Genomic DNA, 24576 nt, shown 5'->3' with positions numbered 1-24576 from the left:
CCCACATGGCTTGCGGGAACCCTCCCCGCCCATTCACTCCTTACCCAGCAAACTTGCCTGCTAAATTGCTATTTTTCCTTTTTCCAACCATCATCTGTTCTGCTGTGCTGGGAGATTTAGATTAGCTAGGAAGCAGGAAATGGTTGGATTTCTTGCTTTCTAGCGAGTCTTTAGTTCCTCAGCTCTGCCTTTAAGCATAGCAGAACCTCCCTTAGGACTGAAGCTTCTATTATTCAGTGCAGACTCACAGCAAGTAAATTTGAGAGACTGAGCTAGCTGATGGCAGATAGATAAATCACTGAATGATTCTGTGAGCAACTCAATCTGCCCGCCTGCTTTGCCTGCTTTTGCTCTTTTTTTAATAAAAAATTCAATATTTACATAAATGTTTATAATATTTACATACAAGCCATGCCCAGCCAGTCACATGACCACCAAGCCACACCCACAAATTAGACCATGCCCACAGAACCGGTTAGTGGTCCTTGGGATTTAAAATTAGGAGTTTGGTGGTCCCTGAGGTCCAAAAGGTTGGCAACCCCTGCTCTAGAGTACCTGGGGCCCAGCCAAGAAGTAATGGTTGAAAACTCATCAAAGAGAGATCCAGCTTAGAAGTAAGGAGAAATTTTGCTCACAGCGAGAACAGTTAATCAATGGAACGGCTTGCCTCTTGGAATTTGGGATGCTCTATCCCTGGAGGTTTTCCAAAAATAGACTGGAGAACCATTTCACTGGGATGGTTTTAAGGCATCCTGCCTTGAGCAGAGGGGTTGGTCTACGAGACCTCAGGGGTCCCTTCCAACTCTACGGTTCTATGTTCTATTTTAAGAAGAAATAGCCCATTCAATTTGGAGAATGTTTTTTTCTTGCTTAAGATGGTAGCCTTCCATAACCATAAGTCTTCTTGGGCTCCCAACTGTATTCCTAGATTGATTTAGATAGGCTGATCTGGATAGCAGGTACTTCTTTGTCACGGGTTCTCCAGTGCAATATTATCCCACAAACTGTAACTCTCAAGGACCCAAAATATTATGATTGCGGTGACACACACACCTCTTTGAACAGTTAGCAACGGAATCAACTCTTCATGCAATTGGGGTTGTTTTTTTTTCCCTGACTAGCAGTTGTACGTGCTGGAGAAACAGTCAAAAGTTGCTCTATAGGGAGAGAGATAATTCTCAGTCCAAGAGTCCAATCACTTCATCGCCCATGCAATTTACTACTCAGCTAGACAGAACAGCCAGGACTGCATAGATTAAGTTTTTGAACAGTGTTAGTTGTTGCTTAGGTCTTATAGTGGGATTGCACCCATACAGAGAAATGGAGAAGAGCGTTGTGGTTCGCTGACAGCCTGTGCAGACGGCAGCAGAATCAGACAGTGGGGAAAAACGGGGACCAGTCTGGGAGTCTGGGGAGGATTCGGACGAGGGTCCTGCATCTGATGTAGAGATGGGGCCAGGACCATCTGGGAGTTATGTGCTGATTCCAGATCCTCCAGAATCTGGCAGCAGCAAGGCAGAGGAACAAGGGGAGCCTGTTCCCAGTGCATGTATGCACAGAGCTGCTAGAAGGCACAAACAGCTGAAACAGAAGGAGCGACTTGGGAGTAAGGCTGGGAGATGATTAGCCCCTCCCATAAGGTATAAAGGACAGGCAAAGATGAAGAAACCTTTGGAGGAAGCAAAGTCATTGGTTCTGTTCAGATTAATCCTTGAAGCTCTGTGTGGACTTTCTACTTCAGTTGTTGTTGTTTTTTATTGTTCCTTTGGCACTTTTGTTGTTGGCAGCAATTCAAAAGAGAGAAAGGTGGGTGCTTATTTAGGGGAATTGTTTGGGACTCATTACAGGCAGGGAATGAACATAATTCCCAGCGTTGAAATAAAATAAGAGTTGTTTTAACCAAGCGTGTGCTTAATTACGGTCTCGGAAGCCTTGGTCAGAACATAGAGCCTGAGTAGACTGCAGATGGAAAGGAGTCCGAATATAAATAACTATATTTACTTTCCATGTATTTAGCATGTTTAGGAACTGCCCATCTCCCTCACAATGGGACTCTGTGAATAGCTAGATATCATGAGATTTTTGGGCAGGGCGGCAGCAGCCAAGAAAGCTAATATAATCCTTGGTTGTATAAACAGAGGCATAGAATTAAAATCACGTGAAGTATTGTTGGGAGAAATATCCTTCTGGGTTCAAGTGGGGAAAAAGGCACTGGAATCATGGAAGTTGCTTGGAAAGGAGGTTTATTGATGAACAGGATCACATGCCTTGGAGCTCTTGGGCAAAGAAAAGGGAAGAAATGCTGAGAGTCCCTGGGTTTTATACCCGCTCTGGGCTTTGAACTTCCTGGGGCACAGGAAGCGTATCCCGAATGGTTGCTGTCAGAGGTCCTAGCTAGCTTTGTAGGGCGTCTGTGGGCTAAATTTGGTTGAAACTTGGTGGGTGGTGAAATGAAGGGCAATTAAATGGCTCTGCCTGATGGAGGTAGGTCTTTGTTATGTAGAATAGACTGACCCAGGCCTTAATGGCCCATTAACAAAGGCGGGGTGGGGGGTGGGGGCTGAGTTTCTGCCTCTCTGAGTTTCTACTTTTTTTTTAGGGAAAATATTCTGCCTTTTTTAGTATATCCTAAAATATTTCATTTTCCTAGGAGAGGGGTAGGTTTTTAACTTCCAACAGTGTGAGTACCGCTTTATACATCTGGAATACGGTATCCAGTTTTGGTCACCACATTCCCCCCAAAAAAGATGTTGAGATTTTGGGGGGAAAAAAATGCCAAGAAAAGCAACTAAGATGATTTAAGGCCCTGGAGACAAAAACATATGAAAAACAGTTGCAGGAACCGGGTATGGCCCGTCTAAAGAAAAAAAAAAGAACTAGGGGTGACATGAGAGCAGTATTCCAGTATTTGAGGGGCTGACACAGAGAGGAGGGGATCAATTTATTTTCCAAAGCACCAGAAGTCAAGACAGTGAGGACAGTTAACTAGTGGAACAGTTTGCCTTCAGAAGTTGTGGGTGTTTCATCACTGGAGGCTTTTAAGAAAAGACTGGACAGACACTTGTGTGAAATGGTTTAGGATTTCCTACTTGAGTAGGTGGTCAGACTAGAAGACCTCCAAGGTCCCTTCCAACCAGTGGTGGGATTCAAAATTTTTTGCTACTGGTTATGTGGACGTGGCTCGGTAGGCCTGGCATGGTTTGGTGCGTGTGGCTTGGTGGGCGTGGCAGGGGAAGGATACTGCAAAATCCCTTTCTCTTCCCATCCCACTAACCTGCTTTCCAGCTCCGTTCTCCTGTGCAGGGCAACAAAAGAAGACCCAGCCAATCAGCTGGGACTTGGGAGGCGGGGAATAGATGGCGGCGGGGCCAGTCAGAGGTGGTATTTGCCGGTTCTCCAAACGACTCAAAATGTCCGCTACCGGTTCTCCAGAACTGTCAGAACCGGCTGAATACCAACCTCTGCTTCCCACTCTATTCTGATTGATTGATCGTCTCAGAAACAAGAAGTCCCATGTTCAGAAGGGCTTATTTACTGATTACTGGGTGTCAGGACGCAACCAAAAGATACATATTTAGGCTAAGCGGCACCTCATTTTCATTTTATGTGCGTATTTTTAGGGCCAGCCTATTTCCTATTGAAGTGCCTCGACACATCTCTTTGATCAAAGCAGAAGGACAGCACAATAATAGTTTGCATCAGTGGAAGCCAAAAAAGACTCACAAATGCTTCTTCAAAGGGCAGTGAAAAAGGAGGGCATTTTACAAAGGCAGCACAGCCTTCCCCGCCACTGAATTCTGCCCAAGGCAGAAGCTGACTGTCTGTTCTCTTCACCCACAGTTCCAAAGCCAAATTAGGTTGGCAACTGAATCTCCCTTTAGTGTTGGGTTGTTTCAGTGCTGGGATAATGTTCCCTGTCTGATAACATTTCTCAAGCTAATCTACAGGTTACAGGAGACAGTCTGTCCTCCTCTCTGAGAAGAGAAGCAGGAGAAATATCTCCGAGGGAGTAGCTGCTACCGCCAAGCCCAGCATGTTTCAGACAAGGCCCGTTGCCTCACAAATTTTTGCCCTTTCCCCTCTTGTCTGAACGGCGACTTCCAACATCCCTTGTTGCAACACTTGCAGGCTGCAGATTCCCTGCTAGATTTATATCACTCCTTGTCCCTAGAAGCTCAAGAAGGCAGACGCAATACTTCTTATTCCTTATCTTAGCGGAGACCTTAACAGAACAATACAACCGGGATAGGGTTGAGGATTCAAAAATCCCAGCAACCAGTTGACTGCTCAGTTGCTGGGTGGGCGTGGACATGGTGGCCATGGCCTACTGGAACTTCCTGTTTCCGGCTTCCGGTGAGCCCCAGAGCTTGGGGAAGGCTGTTTTCGCCCTCACAAGGGTCCAGAGGCTTTATCTGGGCTTCTGGGAGGGCGAAAATGGACTCCCCCGGGCTCTGGAGGCCCTCCGGAAGCCGGAAACAGGCCCATTTCTGGACTCCTGGAAGGCCCATTTCCCCGCCCCCCTCCCAGAGCCCCCAGGTGGACATTGCGTGGAGACTCCTGGGAGGGGAGGGGCAAGGTGAGCGGGGGTCAGCCAATCAGTTGAAATACCGGTTCGGCAAACCAGATGTCATTTTAACATCCGGTTCGTCCAAACCGGTCCAAACCGGTAGAAGATTCTGTAGCAATAGCACTTAGACTTATATACCACTTCACAGCATCTCTCTAAGCAATTTATAGAGTCAGCCTACTGCCCCCCCACAATGATCTGGGTCCTCATTTAATCAACCTTGGAAAGATGGGCGGGCTGAGTCAACCTTGAGCCGGTTGGGATCAAACTCCTGACAGTGGGCAGAGTTTGCTTGAAATACTGCATTCTAATCACTGCACCACAGTGGCTTCTGTACTCTTACCAAAAAAAAAAAAAAAAAGGACTGATGAATATGGGTAAATCGTCACCAGGAATTAAATTTAACTCTCCATAACCTTTACCTGGGTCAACAAGAAAAGGAGTTTTCTGGTTGGTTGTTCTAGATCAGGGGTGTCCAACCTTGGCAACTTTAAGACTTGTGGACTTCAATTCCCAGAGGTCCTCAGCCAGCAAAGGTCTCTGGGAGTTGAAGTCCACAAGTCTTAAAATTGCCAAGGTTGGACACCCCTGTTCTAGATGATCTGTATGTGCTACTTGAAGATAAACGTAAAGGTTTCCCTCGTCCAATCGAGTCCGACTCTAGGCAGCAATGCTTCTCTCTGTTCTTAACCGAGGGAGCCAGCGTTGTCTGAAGACACTTCTGTGGTCATGTTGCCAGCATGACTATATGCCAAGGCGCACAGAACATTATTACCTTCCCACCGAAGTGGTACCTATTTATCTACCTGCATTGAAATGCTTTTGAACTACTTGGTGGGCAGGAGCTGGAGCAAATAACGGGAACTCACCCCATCGCGCAGTGCTCAGGTCTTGAACCTCGGGCTTTCAACTTCCCAGCTGACAAGCTCAGCATCTTTAACAGCGGCATGCTAGTTTAATGAAGTGAAGCAACGCTCCTGTACCCAATTTTTTCAAATTAAAATTCAGAGAGCAGAAATACATTCATTCCACCAACGTTGCCATCTTGAAAGTTTATACTTCAGGTGATTTCCCAAAATGGATGATCGCTTCTGGATGTAGGGGGGAAAAACATCGAACTTCTTCTGTTCATCAGCAACTCAAGGCTATCTTTAAAAAGGCACAATAGATCTGGTCAATTGTATAGAACTAGACAATTTCCGATCCAGAGCTATGGGTCACACAGCTCTGGAACAGATTGTAATTCTTCACAATGATTGCAAATGAGTCTATGGTTCTGATTTTAGGAAGGAAGCTCATAACTCATCCCCATGTCATCCTTCCCCCTTTGCAGATCTTAGCAGAAAAGTGTTCTGTGTTGTTTTGTAAAACACCTCCTTGAAGTTATCGTAGAAGAAGAATCATGTTGCTCTATGGAGACCAGAATCAGATATTCTGTCTGATTTCTGATGGTTTTTGCTCCCTTGAAGTCAGAGAAGAAGCTAATTCACTGCATATAAAAATAAAAATATGTTCAATAGCCATTGTTTAAGCCCATTTGGCTTTGGCAAGAAATCAATAAATTGCAGGTAAATGTCAGCAAATCCCAACTTGAGTTTGTTGGCACGTGCCTACAAAAAAGGAGCAGTTGTCCATAGGCAAGCATAGGATCAGGGCATATGAATTTAATATACTTATTAGAAGCTAAATTGGATTAAAGGAAGTACATGGCATCCTAGCAAATACCTAGAGCCCCCCGCCCCCTTAGTACAAAGACTGTAGAAATGACCATGGCCCATAAGTTCTCTTTAAACATAACCCCAAATCACGTATGTCTTTCTCCTGGACATTCTTTCCAGATGCTCTAGAAAAACGCAGATGATACTAGCAGCTGGTAAGAATAGCCAACACCCCAGATGCTAGGCTCAAAATCCAGATGGATCTTGACAGACTTGAACACTGGGCCCTATCTAACATTACGAAATTCAATGTAGAGTAAAGTAAAGTCCTACACCTAGGCAAGAAAAACCAAAAGGACACATATAGACTGGGTGAAACCAGGCTCAATAGCAGTAACTGTGAGAGGGATCTTGGAGTCTTAGTGGACAACCAGCTAAATATGAGCCAGCAGTGTGCAGCAGCAGCCAAAAAAGCTAATGCAATCTTAAGTTGTATTAAGAGAGGCATACAATCGAGATCAAGTGAGATACTGATACCACTCTATAAAGCCTTAGGAAGACCACACCTAGAGTATTGCATCCAGCTTTGGTCACCACATTATAAGTGGGAGACCCTACACCATTTCTGACAAATGGCAGTCCAATCTCTTCTTGAAAGTCTCAAGTGATATGATAGCATCTCTTCTTGAAATCTCTTCTTGAAAGTCTCAAGTGACATGATAACAGCGTTCCAATATTTGAGGGGCTGCCACAGAGAGGAGGGGGTCAAGCTATTTTCCAAGGCAACTGAAGGCCAGACAAGAAATAGTGGATGGAAATTGAACAAGGAGAGATTCAACCTAGAAATAAGGAGAAATTTTCTGACAATGAGAGCAATGAACCAATGGAACAGCTTGCCTTCAGAGGTTGTAGGAGCTTCATCACTGGAGGCTTTCAAGAAGAGACTGGACTGCCATTTGTCAAAAATGGTGTAGGGTCTGCTTGGGCAGGGGGTTGGACTAGATGACCTATAAGATCCCTTCCAACTCTGTTAATCTAACATCATTTCTGTACAGCACACCTTGGTCCCAAAGCAATTTAATTGGGAAGATGATTGCTTTACAAAGTAATGGAATATTAAAGGACTTCGTTCCATTTTGGTTTTAATTGACCGTTCAATTTTAATGATGCAGAATATAATAACGAAGGTAGCCTTGCAGCGTAACTAAAATTTCTCCAAGACTTTATCCAAGAAAAAGGTGCAGACATTGAAGAGTATCAAGCCCCATCTCTTCTACACACAAGACACCCTCCCACCCGCTATAATATAATTGAAAAGTAAATATTCAGACTCTTGTTCTAAGGAATATTTATTCCAAACCACAACGGTACCAAGACTCCCCACACACACCAAGGTCCCTTCCAGTTCCATTCGGGTTTTGGAAAGGGACAGAGAGAGAGAGAGGGAGAGGGGGAGAGAGAGAGAGAGAAGCCCAAACACTTCTTGGATTTGCCCTCTATTCGGCCCGATTTCCTAAAAGCTCCGCTGCATCAGAGCACCGTCCATGCGTGAGGAAACGACCGGCGGCAAAGGGCGGTCCGAGTTGCTCGATTCTCGTCAAGAGAGACTCCAACTCCGAGGAGGAGGAGGAGGAGGAGAAGGCGGGCTCCGGCGCCACGTTTTCCGCCGTACGGTAGGCCGTCGGGAACCCCCCCCCACGCCTCTGGTCCCCCTTTCGCTCCGCCAAAGCTCCTTCGCTCCGCCCGTCGCGGTCCTCCCCAGAGGAGCCCCCGCTCCGGCTCCCGTTCCTCTCGCTCAAGCTCCCGGGCTTTCTCTGCGTGCCGGACCCCTTGGCAGTGTGGCAGGAGGCTGGCTGGCGAGCGGAGGCAAAAGGGGAGCGTGGCTCGCTGACAGGAGCCTTTGCCAAGGGGATGCGAGCCGCCCAGCAGCCGCGCCTGCCTCTCTGATCCCCGGCGGCTTGGCTCGCGGGTCCCCCCAAGTTGGCCGAGGGAAAGAGGAGAGCGCCGCAGCCTTTGGCACCAAGGGAGAGAACCGCCGCGGGCGAAGGGAACCCGCTGCCCCAACTCGCTTCCCGCTGCTTTTCGGGCTTCAAAGTTGCTGGAAGAGGAGGAGGAAGAGGAGGAAGGAGAGGAAGAGGCGCGGGGCTGAGGGCGGGGGCCTTCGCCTGGGGGAGGCTGGAGTCTCCTTTCGGAGAGGCGGGCGTCTCTGGAGACCAGCGGGAGGAAGAGCGAGGGAGGCGCCGCCGTTGCCACCACCACCACCGCCGCCAGCGCCAGCGCCAGCGCCGCCTTAGCCGGGCGCGATGCCTTCTGCCCGGAGGAGCCGAGGAGCGTCTGGCCCCGGAGTAATGACCGCCCTGCTCCTTCTGGTAGCCGTTGGCAACCTGGGACTTTGCCACGCAGGTAAAAAAAAAAAAAAAGCGCATCTCGGGCCCGGCTGGTGAAGGGGGGAAGCCAACCACGCGCGCCCTGCTTTGGCTTCTCGCGGTGGCTTCGGTTCCGCGGCGTCGCTTCGAAGGAGGGAAAGGAAGGGAAGGCGCTGCCGTCCTCCTCCTCCTCCCTTGCCCGGTCAGGAAAGTTTTTTTTTCCGGAGCTTCCCGGGCTCCGCACTCCCGTCCCCATCCTATGCCTCGGCTGGGTTCTGGGTCCTTTCAGCGGCGCCCCGCGGACTTGGAGGACAGCTTTGCGAGCAGCGAGCGAGCGAGCGAGACCGCGGCGTGGCGGAGAGATGAAAGCAAAATAAAAAAATAAAAAAGGGGGAGAAAGTGTTTCGAGCGCTCCCTTGTCCCGGGCGGTTTCTCCTTTCCTTCCTTCCTTCTTTCCTTCCTTCCTTCCTTCCTTCCCTAACTTGTTTCTTTCCTTCCTTCCTTCCCTAACTTGTTTCTTTCTTTCCTTCCTTCCCTCCGCCCCTCCCTCTCTCTTTCTTCCTTCTTTCCCCCCTCTCCTTTCCTTCTCTCCCCCTCTCTCTTTCTTCCTTCCCTCCCTCCCTCTTTCTTTCTTTCCTTCCTTCCTTCCTTCCCTTCCCTTCCCCTCTCTCTGTCCTTCCTTCTCTTCCTTCCCTCCCTCCCTTCTTCCTTCCTTTCTTCCTTCCCTTCCTTCCCTCCCTCTCTCTCTCTCCTTCCTTCCTTCTCTTCCTTCCTTCTCTTCCTTCCCTCCCTCCCTTCCTCCCTCCCTCCCTTTCTTTCTTTCCTTCCTTCCTTCCCTTCCTTCCCTCCCTCCCTCCCTCCCTCTCTCCTTCCTTCCTTCCTTCCTTCCTTCCTTCCTTTCCCTTCCCTTCCTTCCTTCCCTCCCTCCCTCCCCCTCCCTTCCTTCCCTTCCCTTCCCCTCCCCTCTTTCTCTCTTTCCTTCCTCCCTTTCTCGGTTCGGGCAAAGCTCCGTCAGGACGTGGCTCTTGCAAGCCCGCGGCTTCTGGTAGCCGGTGCCGTTGCCGCTGCCGCTGCCCGCAGCTTTTGAACGAAGCGAAGAAGATGTGAGGAGGGGGGGAGTGCGTGCGTGCCGGCTTAAGGGTCCTGGGATCCGGGGAAGGAGGCGCGATGGACGGATGGCCGCGCCGAGGGGACCGCGGGGAGGGCGCCGGAGTGGGGCTGTCACCAAAAGCGGAGAAGCCGCGGGGCCGGAGAGCTTCGCTTCCGAAGCCCGATCCTTTGAAGCTCCGACTAGGTTGAGAAGTTTCGCGGGGGTTTCCTTGGCCAGGGGCGGTATGTTGCGGCGTAGGAGACCTCGAAGTGGAAGTTTGGAAAGGCCAGGCGGCGAACTCCTGCTTTGACCCGGGGGTTGGACTAGAAGACCTCCCAATGTCCCTTTCCAAGTCTATTCTGATTCCGCATCTGGGTGAACTGGACGAGGAGCCAAAGTTTCCCTTTCCTGAATGTAAAGCCAACCGGCTTGTCTTGGATGGATGGGGGTGGGGGGCGTTTGGGATGACAAACACGTGTGTGTGTGTGTGTGTGTGTGTGTGTGTGTGTGTGTGTGTGTGTGTGTGTGTCTCCTTGGAGGTCTGCTTCGACCTGACTCGATGCTGGGAGGATTTGAGTGGGAACATTTAAAAAACGGGGTTGTTTGACTTCTTCTAGTTTTGGGTGTAGCCAGGCTTGGATTTTCTTACCGTCTATTATTTATCAAAGATGTGCCCCGCCTTGGCCTCTAAGCCACTACAAATCCGGGATCCCCAAACTTGGCAATTTTAAGACTTGTGGACTTCCAGAATTCTGAAAGTTGAAGTCCACAAGTGTTAAAGTTGCCAAGTTTGGAGACCTCTGCATACTGCATCCTTGCCGGACTGACTTAATAATCCTGTAAGGTTAACTAACAATGAGGGATATCTATTATTATGTTTTTTTAAAGGAAAGAGAATAAAATTTTTCTGATGTTTAGATTAACTGTCACCATTGGCTTGTGGGTCTGGTAATTTTTGGAAACCAGGTCTCATAGGTCCAAGTAGTGAGCAATAATGTCATGACTGTTGTGAAAAATCTCGACTTCTTTAAAAATACTATATGTTGGAAACCAGGCAAAGAAGGGCCTAATTTTTCTCAGGGTCTGTTTGTGCTGTGTAGCTAAAGGGCAGGAATTGTCCCAGTAAAGATATATTTAAAAAAAAATGCCAGGAGAAATAATAACTGCTACTTTACTTTTCCTTCAAGGAAAACAGGCTAGAATAGGGGCACTGATTACTAGGAAGCATTTTATTTGACAGTACTTCAGAGATCCTGTTTTGCAAAATAGTATTTTTCAGATAAAACTGGGATGCAAAAATCCAGATGACCACTAGGTGGACACAAAGAGTTTTCTGTGCTTCTTGGCTGATTAACTCTGCAATTGCCTGGATTCCGTAGTTCTCAGACTGGGCTGTTCATTTGAGTTGATCCGCTGGCCTCAACCGGCTTCTGCTGTTTTCAACTGCAGCCCAAATGCACATTTATTTTTTTCCCTCTGGAGAAGAAGAACTTTGAACTTAAAGGGACTTCTAATTTTAATATAACTGGAGTTAATTTGGGATCCACAGGCTATAATTTCATCCTGTAACTTCCTTAAATTCTGAAAACGGTCCTTGATTTAGAAGGAAATCTAATGAAACATACAAAGAAATGGATTTCTGTTTCCTCTCCAAAGAGCTTTAGCGTTGAGGTTTATCAAAATGACCAGGAGGAACTTCATAAATAACTTGAAGTTATTTATTGGGGGAATTAATAATTCCACTAAATGCTTGGGTGATGCATTTAGGAATTACATATGTACGTTCATCTCTGTGTTATAAAGCCAAGAAAATTATGTGGTTTCTCTTTTAGTATCAAACTTGGGGAGTGGACTGTCAAAGTTGGGCTGTAAGGAAAAACGAGATAGTTTTTGCAAATGTATAGAGAGGGAACGAACCCAAAAATGTTACCGTATTAATTGTTTTAAAAACATATGAACTCTTTGAGTCCTTAAGTTTCTTCAGATTAATATAGCTGACATGATAGTGTATTTAATAGAGATAATTATTTTTTCCTAAAAATATGGACACAAGCATTTAAATAATGGAGAGTAGCTGCTTTGGTTTTGTTTTGTTTGAACCTTCCACTATAAATGTAGCAGTTCAGTAGATAAATATTTATTTCACCCCACAGGAACAGTTTTCCCTCAGTGGAAAGAATGAGCAAAGTGAAAAATGCAATGTCCTTTAACTCCCTCTCTTCAATTTAATCTCTAGCGTGACCTGAGCAGAACCCCCTCATTTTCTATTTCATGTTCTCCTGATAGTAGTTTAAGGGCAGATGCTTTGAGGTGGTCCATTCAGTATGAAGCCAAGCCATTCTGACAAGATAATCTAGAGACAATTTTGGTGAAAACTGATGATGGATGAGAATGTCCCTAATTGCTGATAGTTACTATGTATGTTGAGCAGCTGTTACTCAGTACACTGAATGCATTGTTTATAGGGTGCTGTTTGCTCTGGTTCCAAAGAGCTGGCTTGTAATTAACTGGAATCATATTATAATTTGTATTGAGTCTGGTATTTTAAAGATCTATTTTGAAGTTGCAGTTAATGATAGAGTGAGAAAACTGAGTATGAGAAGAGTACAGTGTTTAAAGGGATTCTGGAATGTAAAATAGGACTTGTGCTAAAAGAAATTCTCTTTGTGCATTTATAAATATGCTTTCTTATATACACTTAAAGAGGGTTGAGCTTTTTCAAATGTAGGGTCTTATTTGTATCCTGACCATCTGCTAGAATATAAGAAACACTGAGAGGATGGGGAAGGATAGGCTTAAAACTCCAATTTTGAAGTAAGGAACTGGTTCCTTAAAAAAAAAAAAAAAAAGTCATGCCACCTCAGATAACCTGATCCAGGAATAAATGACCATAGGAAAGAAAGAATGGGAGAGGATAGGAGAGTATGAATGACTGCCCCTGCTGTAAACTCCAGCTTTGAGCTGCATTTGAACCTTATTGATGTTCCATTTTTCTGGCTGAGCAAATGATAAGACTGTTGAGCTATCTCCTCTTTTCATTTAATAGTCATGCTAGGTGGAACTATTACTTGAATTTCAGGCATCAGACTTCTTACTGTGGAAATGACATGAAGACAATAATAATTTAAACTCTCAAGAAGTGCCTTTTCTGCTTCTCCAATGCTGCATCAAATATCAGCTTGAATTATATTTACCCCACGTGGGTACATAACAGTTTATTGATATAGAATCAAGTTCTTAACTTTTCTTAACCCTTTTGAGCAAGGACTAAGTTTCTTTGTAAAATGTAGAGGAATCACAACGCTTGTACCGTGGAAAAGTTTGAATCTTTTAAATGTTCCCACTTTTGGTGCATTTGCCTGTTGGGTGCTCTCTCTATCCTTGGGGGTTATTTCAGTTAGTTAGTTTACTTTATTGTCATTGCACCTCATACAATGAAATCAAACACCATCTTCAGTGCACATCATGACCATGAAAATAAACACAAACACACATCCTTCACACTTGAATTGAAAACACCGATTAGTTGGTTTGTGGCGTGTTTTTTGTTGTTTTTTTCAAATGTGACAACTTTAAGATGTATAGACATGAACTCTGAGAAGAAGCCAGGCTGGGGAATTGTGGGAGTTGAAGTCCACACCTCTTAAAGTTGTCAAGTTTGGAAAACACTGCCCTTCATCAAAATGATGCCTTCAGATATGTTGCAGATTCTTGGGGTGTCTGCAGAATTATAGTTCTGGAGGGCATAAGGTTGAAGAAGGGTGATATTACACACACACACACACACACACACACACACACACAAAGAGGGACACTTGTGCTTGAAACAATAGCATTACTAACCCCAGTTCTCTTAGTTCCTGGCCCAAGGCTGTCTAGAATAGGTAGGCATTTAAATCTCCTTGCTTTGTGCTACTCCCATTCAGCAACTCACAATCACATTTAGATACTATATGCTATCTATGCATTGCAACTTTACAGCATGGGCCATCAATAAGAAGGTGGTGTGAAGTTCCCTTTTGAGTATTAGATACAAAAGGGTGTTTTTGGTTGCTTATCTCACAAGACAGGAAACCATAAAACCTGATGGCTGCAGAGTTTGGGACAGATCCTGGCAATAAATATGGAGGATATGGTGTCCCCTGACGGGCAGGGACAAGCCAAAGAATTTATATGTTTCCTTGAAAACGACTTCGGAGGCTTTTTAATGGTACAGGTTGTTCTCCTCCCTCCCTCCCTCCTGGTAAAAGCAGGAGGAGGCTTTTAATAAGCACAGCAATGTGTCACTAGATAAATTCGCAGCTTACATCTGCTCATGGCCAGAAGCATCTTGGGGCAAAAGCGTCTTGTGAGAGAAAACTGAAAGGGGAACGCTTGTTTTGACAATATAGTTAAAGTGCTGGGATGTTTGCAGAATGTATCACCTTTAACAGTACATGAAAACTGTGCCACTTTCAGCCCAGATTTTCCAAGACCTCCTAAGTTCACTGGGAACTAATCAAAGAGAAGCAACCTAGGATTAAGGAGAAACTTCCTAACAGTGAGGACAATGAACCAGTGGAACAGCTTGCCACCAGAAATTGTGGGAGCTCCATCACTGGATGTCTTTAAGAAGAGACTACTAGACCTCAAGTCTCCAACCTTGGCAACTTTTAAGACTTGTGGACTGCAACAGCAAAGCTGGCTGAAGGATTCTGGTAATTGAAGTCCACAAGTCTTAAAAGTTGCCAAGGTTGGAGACCCCTGTACTAGACAGTCACTTATTTGAAATGGTATATGATAGTGGTGGCTAACCTTTTTGGGCTCCTGTGCCAAAAATTGTGTGCACGCTTGCATGCTTGCGTTCGCGAGCCAGCACCCAGAAAGCAATGCGTGCCTCCCCCATGGCCCCTATGCATGCTCATGCAATCCGACCCCACTGCCTACCCACCCCCCACCGCCCCCTTACCTGCACTGTGCCTCACAGCTGTTTTTCAGCCTCCCAGAGGCTTGGAGAAGGCTTCTGCAGGCTTTGCAGGCCGAAAACTAGGCCTGTTTCATCACTTCCAGTATTTCTGCAAAAACAGGAAGTGATGAAACAGGCCTAGTTTTCCGTCTGCAAAGCCTGCAAAAGCCTTCCTCAAGCCTCTGGGAGGCCAAAAAAAGGCTTCAAACTGGCTGAAAATCAGCTGTGATTTATTTGCGCATGCATGCGTATGGGGCATGTGGGCACTCACATTGCCTTCTGGGTGCTGCCATGCGAGCGTGATCATGCAAGCACGCACACAATTTTTGGCACAGTAGCCGGAAAAGGTTAGCCACCGCTGGTATAGGTTCTCCTGATTGAGCAGGGGGCTGGATCTCCAAGGTCCCTCCCACCTCATTCTATTCTAAATTCATATACTGATCTTTAACTGATCTTTAACATAAGAAAACACTGGTGCATCTCTTCTTTAATTAACTCTTTAATCAGCTTCACTTACCTATTGTTTGTATTCCAGAAGTTCCTGGTGTTGAAATACAGTTATGAGTTCCACTGCTATTTCGCCTTCTTTGTTTTCTTAGCAGCTGAACTAATCCTGCAGTAATTATGAGACTTCATAATTTCCCATCTCATTTGGGGGAAGGCTGAGGTAATAGATACACAGGGCTGTGCTATTTACCCAGAATGAGGAGCAAGAGATTCTTCCTTGATTTGTGGGCTTCAACTCCCAGAATTCCCCAGCTGGTCACTCTGACTGCGGAATTCTGGGAGTTGAAGTCCACAAAAATCTTAAAGTTGCCAGGGTTGGACACCTCTCATCTAAGCAGTTTACTTTTCCTGCTTCTTGTTTTCTTAACCATCTCTCATACTACCTAGTCACTTGCAGACTTCTCCACAGAGAATGTTTCTCCATAGAGTAGGTACTATAGCTCAATTCATGTTCTGGCAGGAATACGTCTGGTTCATCTCTTCTCCACCCATGTTGGTACAGAGAGGTGTTGAATATGAGTAGCCAGCTGTAGTTCATCCTTGAATTGCTATATATGCTAAATGCGACACATGGAGGGCTGTGTAAGTTTGTATTTCCCCACCCCCACCTGATAAATTTTGCAAGGTTGATCATCTTCACTGTGTACAGGTAGTCCTCAACTTACCAATCTTTCATTTAGTGACTATTCGTAGTTACCTCAGCCCTGAAAAAAGTGGCTCGTGATCATTTTTCACACTTATGACCTTTGCAGCATCCCTGAGGTCACATAATCAAAATACAGCTGCTTGGCAACCGGCTCATATTTATGTCAGTCAGTCGTGGGATCAACTTTTGCGACTTTTTGAAAAACAAAGTCAATGAGGGAAGCCAGAAACCCTTAAGAACCCTGTTACTAACTTAACAGCTGCAGGGATTCACTTCACCGTGGCAAGAAAGGTCATAAAATGAGGCAAACCTCACACAATTGTCTCATTTAGCAACAGAAATTTGGGGATCAATTATAGCCATAAGTTTCAGAACCTCCTGTATTCAGGCCAAGAGAATATCATTTCTAAACAATTATTTCTGGTGTGGCTTTTTTATCTCTGGTGTGGTTTTTTTTTATTGTACTAGCAGCAACTAGTTGATTCATTTCTTTTATGAAAACAAAATCCCTAATAATAGTTCTATGCTAATGTATATCCCGGTCTCTCTCTCTCTCTCTGTGTTTTTTTTAATTAAGTAGAAAACATTCGTGGGTTGGGAAAAACAGGCTTATTTTCTTTAATGTTGTTGATATTTTTGCTACACAGACAGCTGACTCTTTATCTTTATTTATCCTGTGCAAAGATATTACAAAGATGATGTAGGTTAGCCTTTTCCCAGATCTATTGAACTGCAACCTCAACACCTCTCAGTTCAATAAGACAGTTGGAAGTTTGTGCTGAGAATAGTAAACCGATGCATTTAAAGGATGCAAGATCTGGGATAGCTTATTTAGATAACAACATCTTAGCTTTTTCTCAGTTCTTTGTTTCATGCTGCTAAAATTGCACATGTGCCAGTCCACATTATTGGGAAGTAAAGCAAATAGTCACTAAGGCACAAATATAAAATTATAGAATACATTCTCTGTAGGTGTAGATGTTTGCAGACACACAGAGACACAGGAGAGAAGTGGGGGGGGAAGAGAGAGGGAGAGATCTCCATGTTGGAAATGTATTATTGCAGGTTTGAATCAGAAGAACCATTTATTTATGGTTCTGCGTAGGGTTGTTTAACAACTTTTTTTAAAAAAAACTTTTTGAACAGGAAAAACGCCTCTTGGAATGACAGTACGGTAATAATTTCCTTCTTCTGTAAAGGTGAGGCAGAAGCTGATGAATGCGTTTTTGGGCTTGTTTGTATTATTTGACAGGCCAAAGGACTTAATCACCGCTTCTCCTATTATGGAGGGGAGGTATGCTAAGTGGGGAGGGAGGAATTGCTGACCTGATGATCATTTACAATACGGATTTTCAAGACTGACCAAGAGCAAGAACTGCAGGAAAGGTTAGGAGTTAAAAATGAAGTTCAACATTGGTATCTTACAACCAGATCTCCTTTCTTCGGAGTTTTCAAGCAGGAAAAAGGCATTTTTGTCTTTCTGTATTCCCCCTTCCTGTATGTAGACTCAATCCGATACTTAAATCTAAAGGTCTTTACATTAACACTGCAAAAAATAATAATAATAATATTTGGATATTCTTAGTCACTATTTGTCTGTGCATGGGTGTGTATAATTAAGAGCTTGCCTTTTAGAAAAGGGTGATGCTTCAGTGTGCGTGCATGCACTTGCTTTTCCTTTGCTTTCGTGAAACATTTTAGTGCCAAATTTACAGCCCTGTTCAGAGTCTAAAAATTATTAATCCGTTTGCCCTCTCTGGTTTTTTTTGGCTTCAAATCAATGAGCCCCATTATTGCCAGCAAATGGCCAAGTCAGATTCACATTTTCTTCCTGGTACGGCTGTGTTCCAGTCTTAATAAGTACACAACACACAGCAAGTCAACAAGCATTGATTTCTCCATCAGTTGGCTTGTTTTTTTCATGTCCTGTGCCTACTTTGAGGCCCACAAAATGCACACTTGATGGACTGGGGGGTGGGGGGGGGTGGGGGTAAGGGAAAGATCACCTCCCAGAGCTCTCTGCCATCCTGGTTTCTGAACTGCAGCAGATAGAAATTCAGTTCTTCAGACTTGCCAAATGGTAGGGTGAGCGTGATGCATTTAATACAGAGACCGGTTCAGAAAATATAAGTCAGCCTTTGCATGTGTGGGTAGGTTCAAAGAGACAGTTCAAAAAAAGAGAACAGTCTTTGCAACGTTGAAAACTGTAAATACAGTTTACACCAAATCAGAGTTGTTCCTTTGGCTCAGGGCTGCTGCGCAAATCTATTCCGGTAGAGAAACAATGGTTTACAAAATTCAGTGAAAAGTTTTTGCAAGAGATATCTGAAGCCTAGAATTTAAAATGTATTGTCTGTGTGTATTTTTGACAAGTTGTCAGTTTGGCAACAATTTGTCGCTATAAAAAGGCAGTAACAGCCCTTGAGCCTTCCACGCACTTCTCGGGTGTATCTCTTTCTTTGGTTTGGTTCATTGTCCCTGTTCGACTATTTGATTCTTCACTTCTCCACAGCTCCATTCTATCCATTAGTAATCTGCATTTTCTCTTTAGATGTATAATATTATGGGACATTTGTGGTTTAAGATGGAGAGAGATGTCTCTGATGGGAATGGCTTTGTTGGCTGGGAAGAGAAGAAGAGAAGAGATTGAGGGGGGCGTTGACACTGCTGTTGTGATAAAACCAAGACAATTGCAGCAACAATCTCCAAAGTTTTGCATTTAAAAAAAAGAAAGAATCAAAATGCTGCTTCTCTTTCCCTTTTCTTTAGCTATATCTTTTCACCTGTTCCGTCCCTATTTTTGGCTGGTAAAACCAGGTATTTACAACAGCCTGTGAGGAAAGGCAGCACCTGGATTTTCTGTCACTGCCTTTGGAATTAATGAAGGCACTGGCTGCAATGTCCCAAGTTATAGTCACACACCAGAATGCTGTAGTTTTCTTTATTTGAGGGTCTTCAGATCTCTACTTTTAAAACCAACTCTTGGAGGACAATGCAGATTCACAAACCACGTAAGAAAGAAGAAAAATGACAGTATTAATCAGGCAGAATTTTAAAAAGCGTAACCCTCCTCTGGGGCTTGGTTCCTAGCCGAAAACAGAAAGTTGCAGGTTTGGGGATATCTTTCTTACCCCTGTGCAGTGATGGGATTCAAATTTTTTTACTCCCGGTTCTGTGGGTGTGGCTTGGTGGGCGTCGCAAGGGAAGGGCACTGTAAAATCTCTATTCCCTCCCCACTCCTGGGGGAGGGATATACTACAAACCCCCCCATTTCCTCCCCACCCCACTAACCTGCTTTCCAGCTCCATTCTCCTGTGTAGGGCCACAAAAGAAGACCCAGCCTATCAGCTGGGACTCGGGAGGCGGAGAACAGACGGGGGCGGGGCCAGTCAGAGGTGGTATTTGCCGGTTCTCTGAACTACTCAAAATTTCTGCTACCAGTTCTCCAGAACCGGTCAGAACCTGCTAAATGCCACCTCTGCCCCTGTGAGATTCCTCCCTGCAAACACCAGCGAGTTCATCATAGTGTCTAATTTTCTAGCTACTGTGCCACTCTGTAATAGCGGCAGCTCTCATGTGATGTGTGAAATTCTGTGCTCTTTGCTTCTAAGCATTGTCGACCCTGTTCTGGCAGGTGTTTATGGGGGATAAGGGCAAGAAGCAGCATTTGAAGGGTGGGCCTTGGAGAGCTTCGTTGGAAAAGAAAACCGGTGCCACGCTGTTGACTTGACTGGGTGTTTGTTTCAAACCAGGAGTGGCTTGTGAAGCTCAGAAACAAGGTTTGCAGCTCCCTTGGGTCTTGCCTGCCGTCCTTTTTCTCTTCTCCCTCTTCTCCCCACCGTGGCATCTGCCTTAAGCAGCTGTGAAAATCTGGAGTGGGATGCAGCAAACAGGGCTTCTGCATTCTCCTAGCAGCAGGAGTGTGAACTTGTAATGATTGTTGATGATCAAATAGCAGAGCTCCTGTTGGAAACTGGTGAGCCTACGGGCTTTGAACCTTTCAAACAATAGGTTTAAAAATAAAATGGAGGCGAAGACGTACTGGGTTTACCCTGCTGAATTGAGGAAGGATGGGGAGGGGGTGGAACCACAGATTGCTAACAGCAGGTGTGTCTTGCACTTGTGATTTATAGGTACTCCACAAAGATGCAAAGTGTTGTCTGCTTTTTTTTTTTTTAAAGGAGATCCTAGATTTTCAAAGATACTTTCAGCAGCGTGCCTTGGAACACAGTGCCCCTATGGTAAAGTTGGGCAAAGGACTTGCCAAGGGATAAGACTTGCCAATTCATTTTGTAAAGGAAATAACATTTGGGAATCATTTGCGTGAATTCTAGAGCAGTGCTTCTCAACTTCAACCACTTTCAAGAGGCATGGATTTCAATTCTCAGCATGCCACAGCCCAGCATGCTGCAAATATCATTGTTTTAAAGCAAAGAAGGTCTTCAAAGTTGGCAACTTTAAGACTTGTGGACTTCAACTCCCAGAATTCCTGAGCTAACATGACTCGAGGAGGAATTCTGGGAGTTGAAGTCCACAAGTCTTAAAGTTGTCAAGTTTGAAGACCCCTGTTCTAAAAGGAATCTAGAATAGCTCTAGAATGACCTTCTAGAGAAATCTATTGCTATTGAATCCCAACTGAGGATTTTCTTCTGAAGAAAGAATTAGAAAAATTTCCCACAACATCACGGGCATCCTGATATGTTGGACTCCAATTTCCATAATACATTTTGGCCAAATTTCCTCAGTGTAGATGACGGCAACTATAGATTATCGACCAGATTAGCATTTGGTTGAAGCTAGAATAGAACAAGATTAATAGTAGTCTGTTATAGATCCTCTCCCCTCTCCAAAGTAGCAACAATGGTGCATTAGAAGATCTGCAAGTAATATCATTTGCTTGTAAGCAAGAACTGGTGGGACCATGAAATAGAGAAAGTCATAGAAAATAAAGAAGTTAAATTCCTCCGGGACTTTAGAATTCAAACAGACAGGCACATAACACCCCACATAACACCACAGACTTAACAATTGTCAATAAGAAAGACAAAAAAAGTCTGGATACTGGAGGCGGCAGTAGCTGGAGATGGCAGAATAGAAGAGAAGGAACTGGAGAAGATAAAAAGAAAGGCCTGCAAACAGAAATAGAACAACTGTGGCAAAGGCAAGCAAGGGTAATACCAATAGTAATAGGTGCCTTGGGTACAGTCCCAAAACAAATGGAGCACCATTTGAACATCATTGGCATTGACAAATTTGCCACCAGTCAATTGCAGAAGGCAGCTTTACTTGGAACAGCTTCCATCCTGCGATGATATCTGTAACACCGTCAAACATCCAGATTTGCCTGTCCCAGGTAAAGACTCATTAGGTAGATAAAAATGACAAACCCAGTCTGAACATCGGGCTGACTGTGCAATGATCAACAACATCATCATCATCATCATCAACAACAACAACAACCATAATAATAATAATAATAATAATAATAATAATAATAATAATAATAATAATATTCAAAGTGATTCTTGACATCTGCTTCCTTGTCTGCTGCCTAATTCTCCACTGAGTGGGACATTCCAGAGAACAATATTGTCCATTTCACAAGCTATGTTAATTTGATAGATTTATTTCACAACGGAGTCCTTGCCAAATATTGGGTCTCCCTTCCTTCCTTCCTTCCTTCCTTCCTTCCTTCCTTCCTTCCTTCCTTCCTTCCTTCCTTCCTTCCTTCCTTCCTTCCCTTAAATAAAACTATGGCAATAAATAAGTGGGTGATTTGACAACAGCAGTCTTGCCTTTATAACAATAATGTAGTGCAGTGGTGCTGGTGGTAAAAGAGAAGCAGACACTTTTAGGGTGCTGATTTCCTGGGCTTTGCAACTTTAGCATTTTTGACTCTATAGCCAGAAGGGCTAGACATATGATTTATAGATTAAATGGAGTAGGGTTGGAAAGCTTTGTATTTATTTATTTATTTATCCTGCCTTTGTTATTTTTAGAAAGCTGCGAATATATCTGATAATTGCTCCTCCTCCTATGTTCCCCACAACAACAAGCCAGTGAAGTGGATTGGGCTGAGAGAGAATGATTGGCCAAAGCAAGGGTCTTCAAACTTGGCAAGTTTAAGACTTGTGGGCTTCAGCTCCCAGAGTTCCTGAGCTAACATGGAGGACTGGAGGAGGAATTCTGGGAGTTGAAGTCCACAAGTCTTAAAGTTGTCCCCTGGCCCAAAGTCACCCAAGCCAGTTTTCACACCTAGGGCGGGACTAGAACTCACACTCTTCTAGCCTGATGCCTAGACCAGATCAGTGCTGGGATTCAAATTTGTTTACTACCGGTTCTGTGGGCATGGCTTGGCGCGCATGGCAAAGGAATTATACTATAAAAACTCCAGTCAGAGGTGGTATTTGGCGGTTCCCCAAACTACTCAAAATTTCCACTACCGGTTATCCAGAACTGGTCAGAACCTGCTGAATACCAACCTCTGGACCAGATTCTTGGAGAGGAAGTGATGTAAAGAAGAAAATCAGTGGCCTTGTTCTACTGCCTTTAGGAACAATTTTGCACATCTCCTACTCTGTATTAAACTTCCTTCAGCTTTCTGGGTGGGCTGATGGAAGATCTACTCTGCTAATATGTGGGCTCCCCCCGACTTGTTGTAAGTATGTCTGGGGAGCTGGCAGAAAGCCCTGAGCTCTGAGTTGATGATGGAGAGGGCTGTACACAGTCTGCAAGGAGTTCATTACAGCAGATGTTCCTGCCATAAAGCCACAGGTCCCTGCTGTTTCTTATTCACTTATATCCTTTAGGCTTTAGCGATGCTAATGTTAAGGAAAACATTTGGCTGAAGTGGAGATATAAATCACAGCCTTCTTTCCCTCCTGAATTCCCCACACATGCCTCGCCCGTCTTCCCTTTTCCGTCTGCTACTTTTATTTGTCTGTTTGGATTGAGAGTCATAGACAACTCAGCCTCTCTCCCTCTCCCCTTCTTTCCTCATCCTGCCACGAAATAGACCTTATTAGCATCTCTTTGGCAATGCGAATTTAATTCAGTGATGGTCAGCAAACACGAGTTCATTACTCTGCAGAGCTTCTCTGTTTCTTGGCACTTTTGAAGGAGACCTGCTCCCTACCCAGAATTACATACATCTCTTCCTTATTTTCCTTTATCCATGAATCCAGTGAAACAATCTAGAAGTGGTGGAACTTTGTGGGTGATTTCCCCACACCCTTAGTTATTTTGCTGGGTGCCATCCGTTCTCATTGTTAACCGCCAAGCAGATCCTTTTCATGGGGTAGGAAGATGCAAAGCAGGGGTTGCTCATTTGTGCTCCAACCACTAAAGGATAATCCCCACTGTGACAACAAACCCACTTCAAAAGGTTAAGGAGACATTTCCCTTTCTTTCTGGTAGCATGGACCTGATTGCAGAAAAATGACAAGGTCAGGCTTGGTTAGGACTTAGATGGAAGGCTACCAAGAAAACATAGGACCTCCTATCTCCCCCAAAATTACATGGGTGTTGTCTAGCCAAAAGTTAATCTTGATTCAAAGGAATGTTTACTTTTCATTAATGTTGTTAAGCCATTGATAGCAAAGCAGGGTATTAAGGAAGCCTGCTCTCTTGTTCTGTTCATCCACAGAATAAACCTCGGGAGGAAAACTGTTTTAATATGAAAACCTACCAAAGTCCATACTGTGAAAACTAGATACATTTTGCGCTGCTTCCTCACATGAGAGAGTGGGCTTTCCGTTCTTGGTTTTGTTGATTGGAAATTAGCTCTGTGTGCGTGTGTGTACATCTGTAGGAAGTAGTGGCCAGGTAGCCTTCTGGACAAACCTCTTTTTTCATAGAAATTCTGGAAAATATGTCTACCTAGCTCTATACCCGTGCTTCACTACGAAACTGTGTGATTGGGCTTAGCTTTGGGGGAGGAAAATAAGGGGGAAAAAACTGTACCCCTGCCTACCAACATCCATCGGTATTCATCTGGCTAGTGTTCTGTCAGTGTGTGAGACAATTGAGGGCTGTTTGGAATCCGAAACATAGAAACTGAAATAGTGTTTGCTGTGTGAGCAAGAAGGAGACAGCAAGGAGCCTGGGCATGGCTTAGCTCAACTGTTCTGTACTAAGGCTGCTTGGTGCTATGAAACTAAAACTGAAGCTCCTCTCCTCTGCTTGTGTTTTGCATTTGGAACAGATTTCTTTTCAGGTGGGGAGGGGGAGTAGAACGCCTTAGCATCAGAGCAGTTAATATACGAAATACTAATGCTCTGATGGTCATTTCGAAAAATCCTTTCTTAGCGAGCACCTAGAAGCCAAGAGGAACATACGTGCCAAATTTCAAGTTTGTAGGCTTTACAATTCTGGAGATTTTGTGATGATGTATGAGTGGTATTTCGCTTTTATATAGATAGATATATGTTCTTTCCTATAAAGTTGCAAGGCCTTCTCACAAACACAGTAACCAGATTGTAACTAGAAAAAAGGAGCAAAACAGCATCCCTATCACCATGATTAACATCTTTGTATTAGTAATGAGTTGTGTTGTGATTCTGGAGTTGGAAGTCATTTAGTTGGCATTTAGAAAAACTGCACAAACTAGAACTTCATATCTACTTTTCCTGTCTTTCAACAAGCTTCCGTGATATCTTTCCACAGTAACTAAACTGGATTTGCCATTGGTTCTGTTCTGGAGAGGTGTGAAATCAACAATGGTGGGATATTTGTACACAAATGGTAAAATACTGGCGTGACAACACCTCTCTCATACAATCACACCTCTTTGTGAATT

At 44.5% G+C, this 24576-nt stretch overlaps 1 protein-coding gene across 2 annotated transcripts in view; it reads left to right on the top strand.

Moving 5' to 3' along the window:
• The first annotated feature begins 8018 nt into the window (after positions 1-8018).
• The window catches only part of UNC5B (unc-5 netrin receptor B), a 223865-nt gene continuing 207307 nt past the window's right edge, over positions 8019-24576 (top strand). For both annotated transcript variants that reach the window (XM_087932313.1, XM_026713557.2), the window contains exon 1: positions 8019-8628. In XM_087932313.1, the coding sequence (XP_087788439.1) occupies positions 8529-8628 (100 nt within the window). In that variant the 5' untranslated portion in view covers positions 8019-8528. The remainder of the gene's footprint in view (positions 8629-24576) is intronic.

The sequence above is a fragment of the Pseudonaja textilis genome, chromosome 4 (assembly GCF_049901715.1).
Source record: "Pseudonaja textilis isolate UNSWEBS1 chromosome 4, rPseTex1.2, whole genome shotgun sequence".
NCBI lineage: Eukaryota > Metazoa > Chordata > Lepidosauria > Squamata > Elapidae > Pseudonaja > Pseudonaja textilis.
This window is presented reverse-complemented; position numbering and strand designations above follow the sequence as displayed.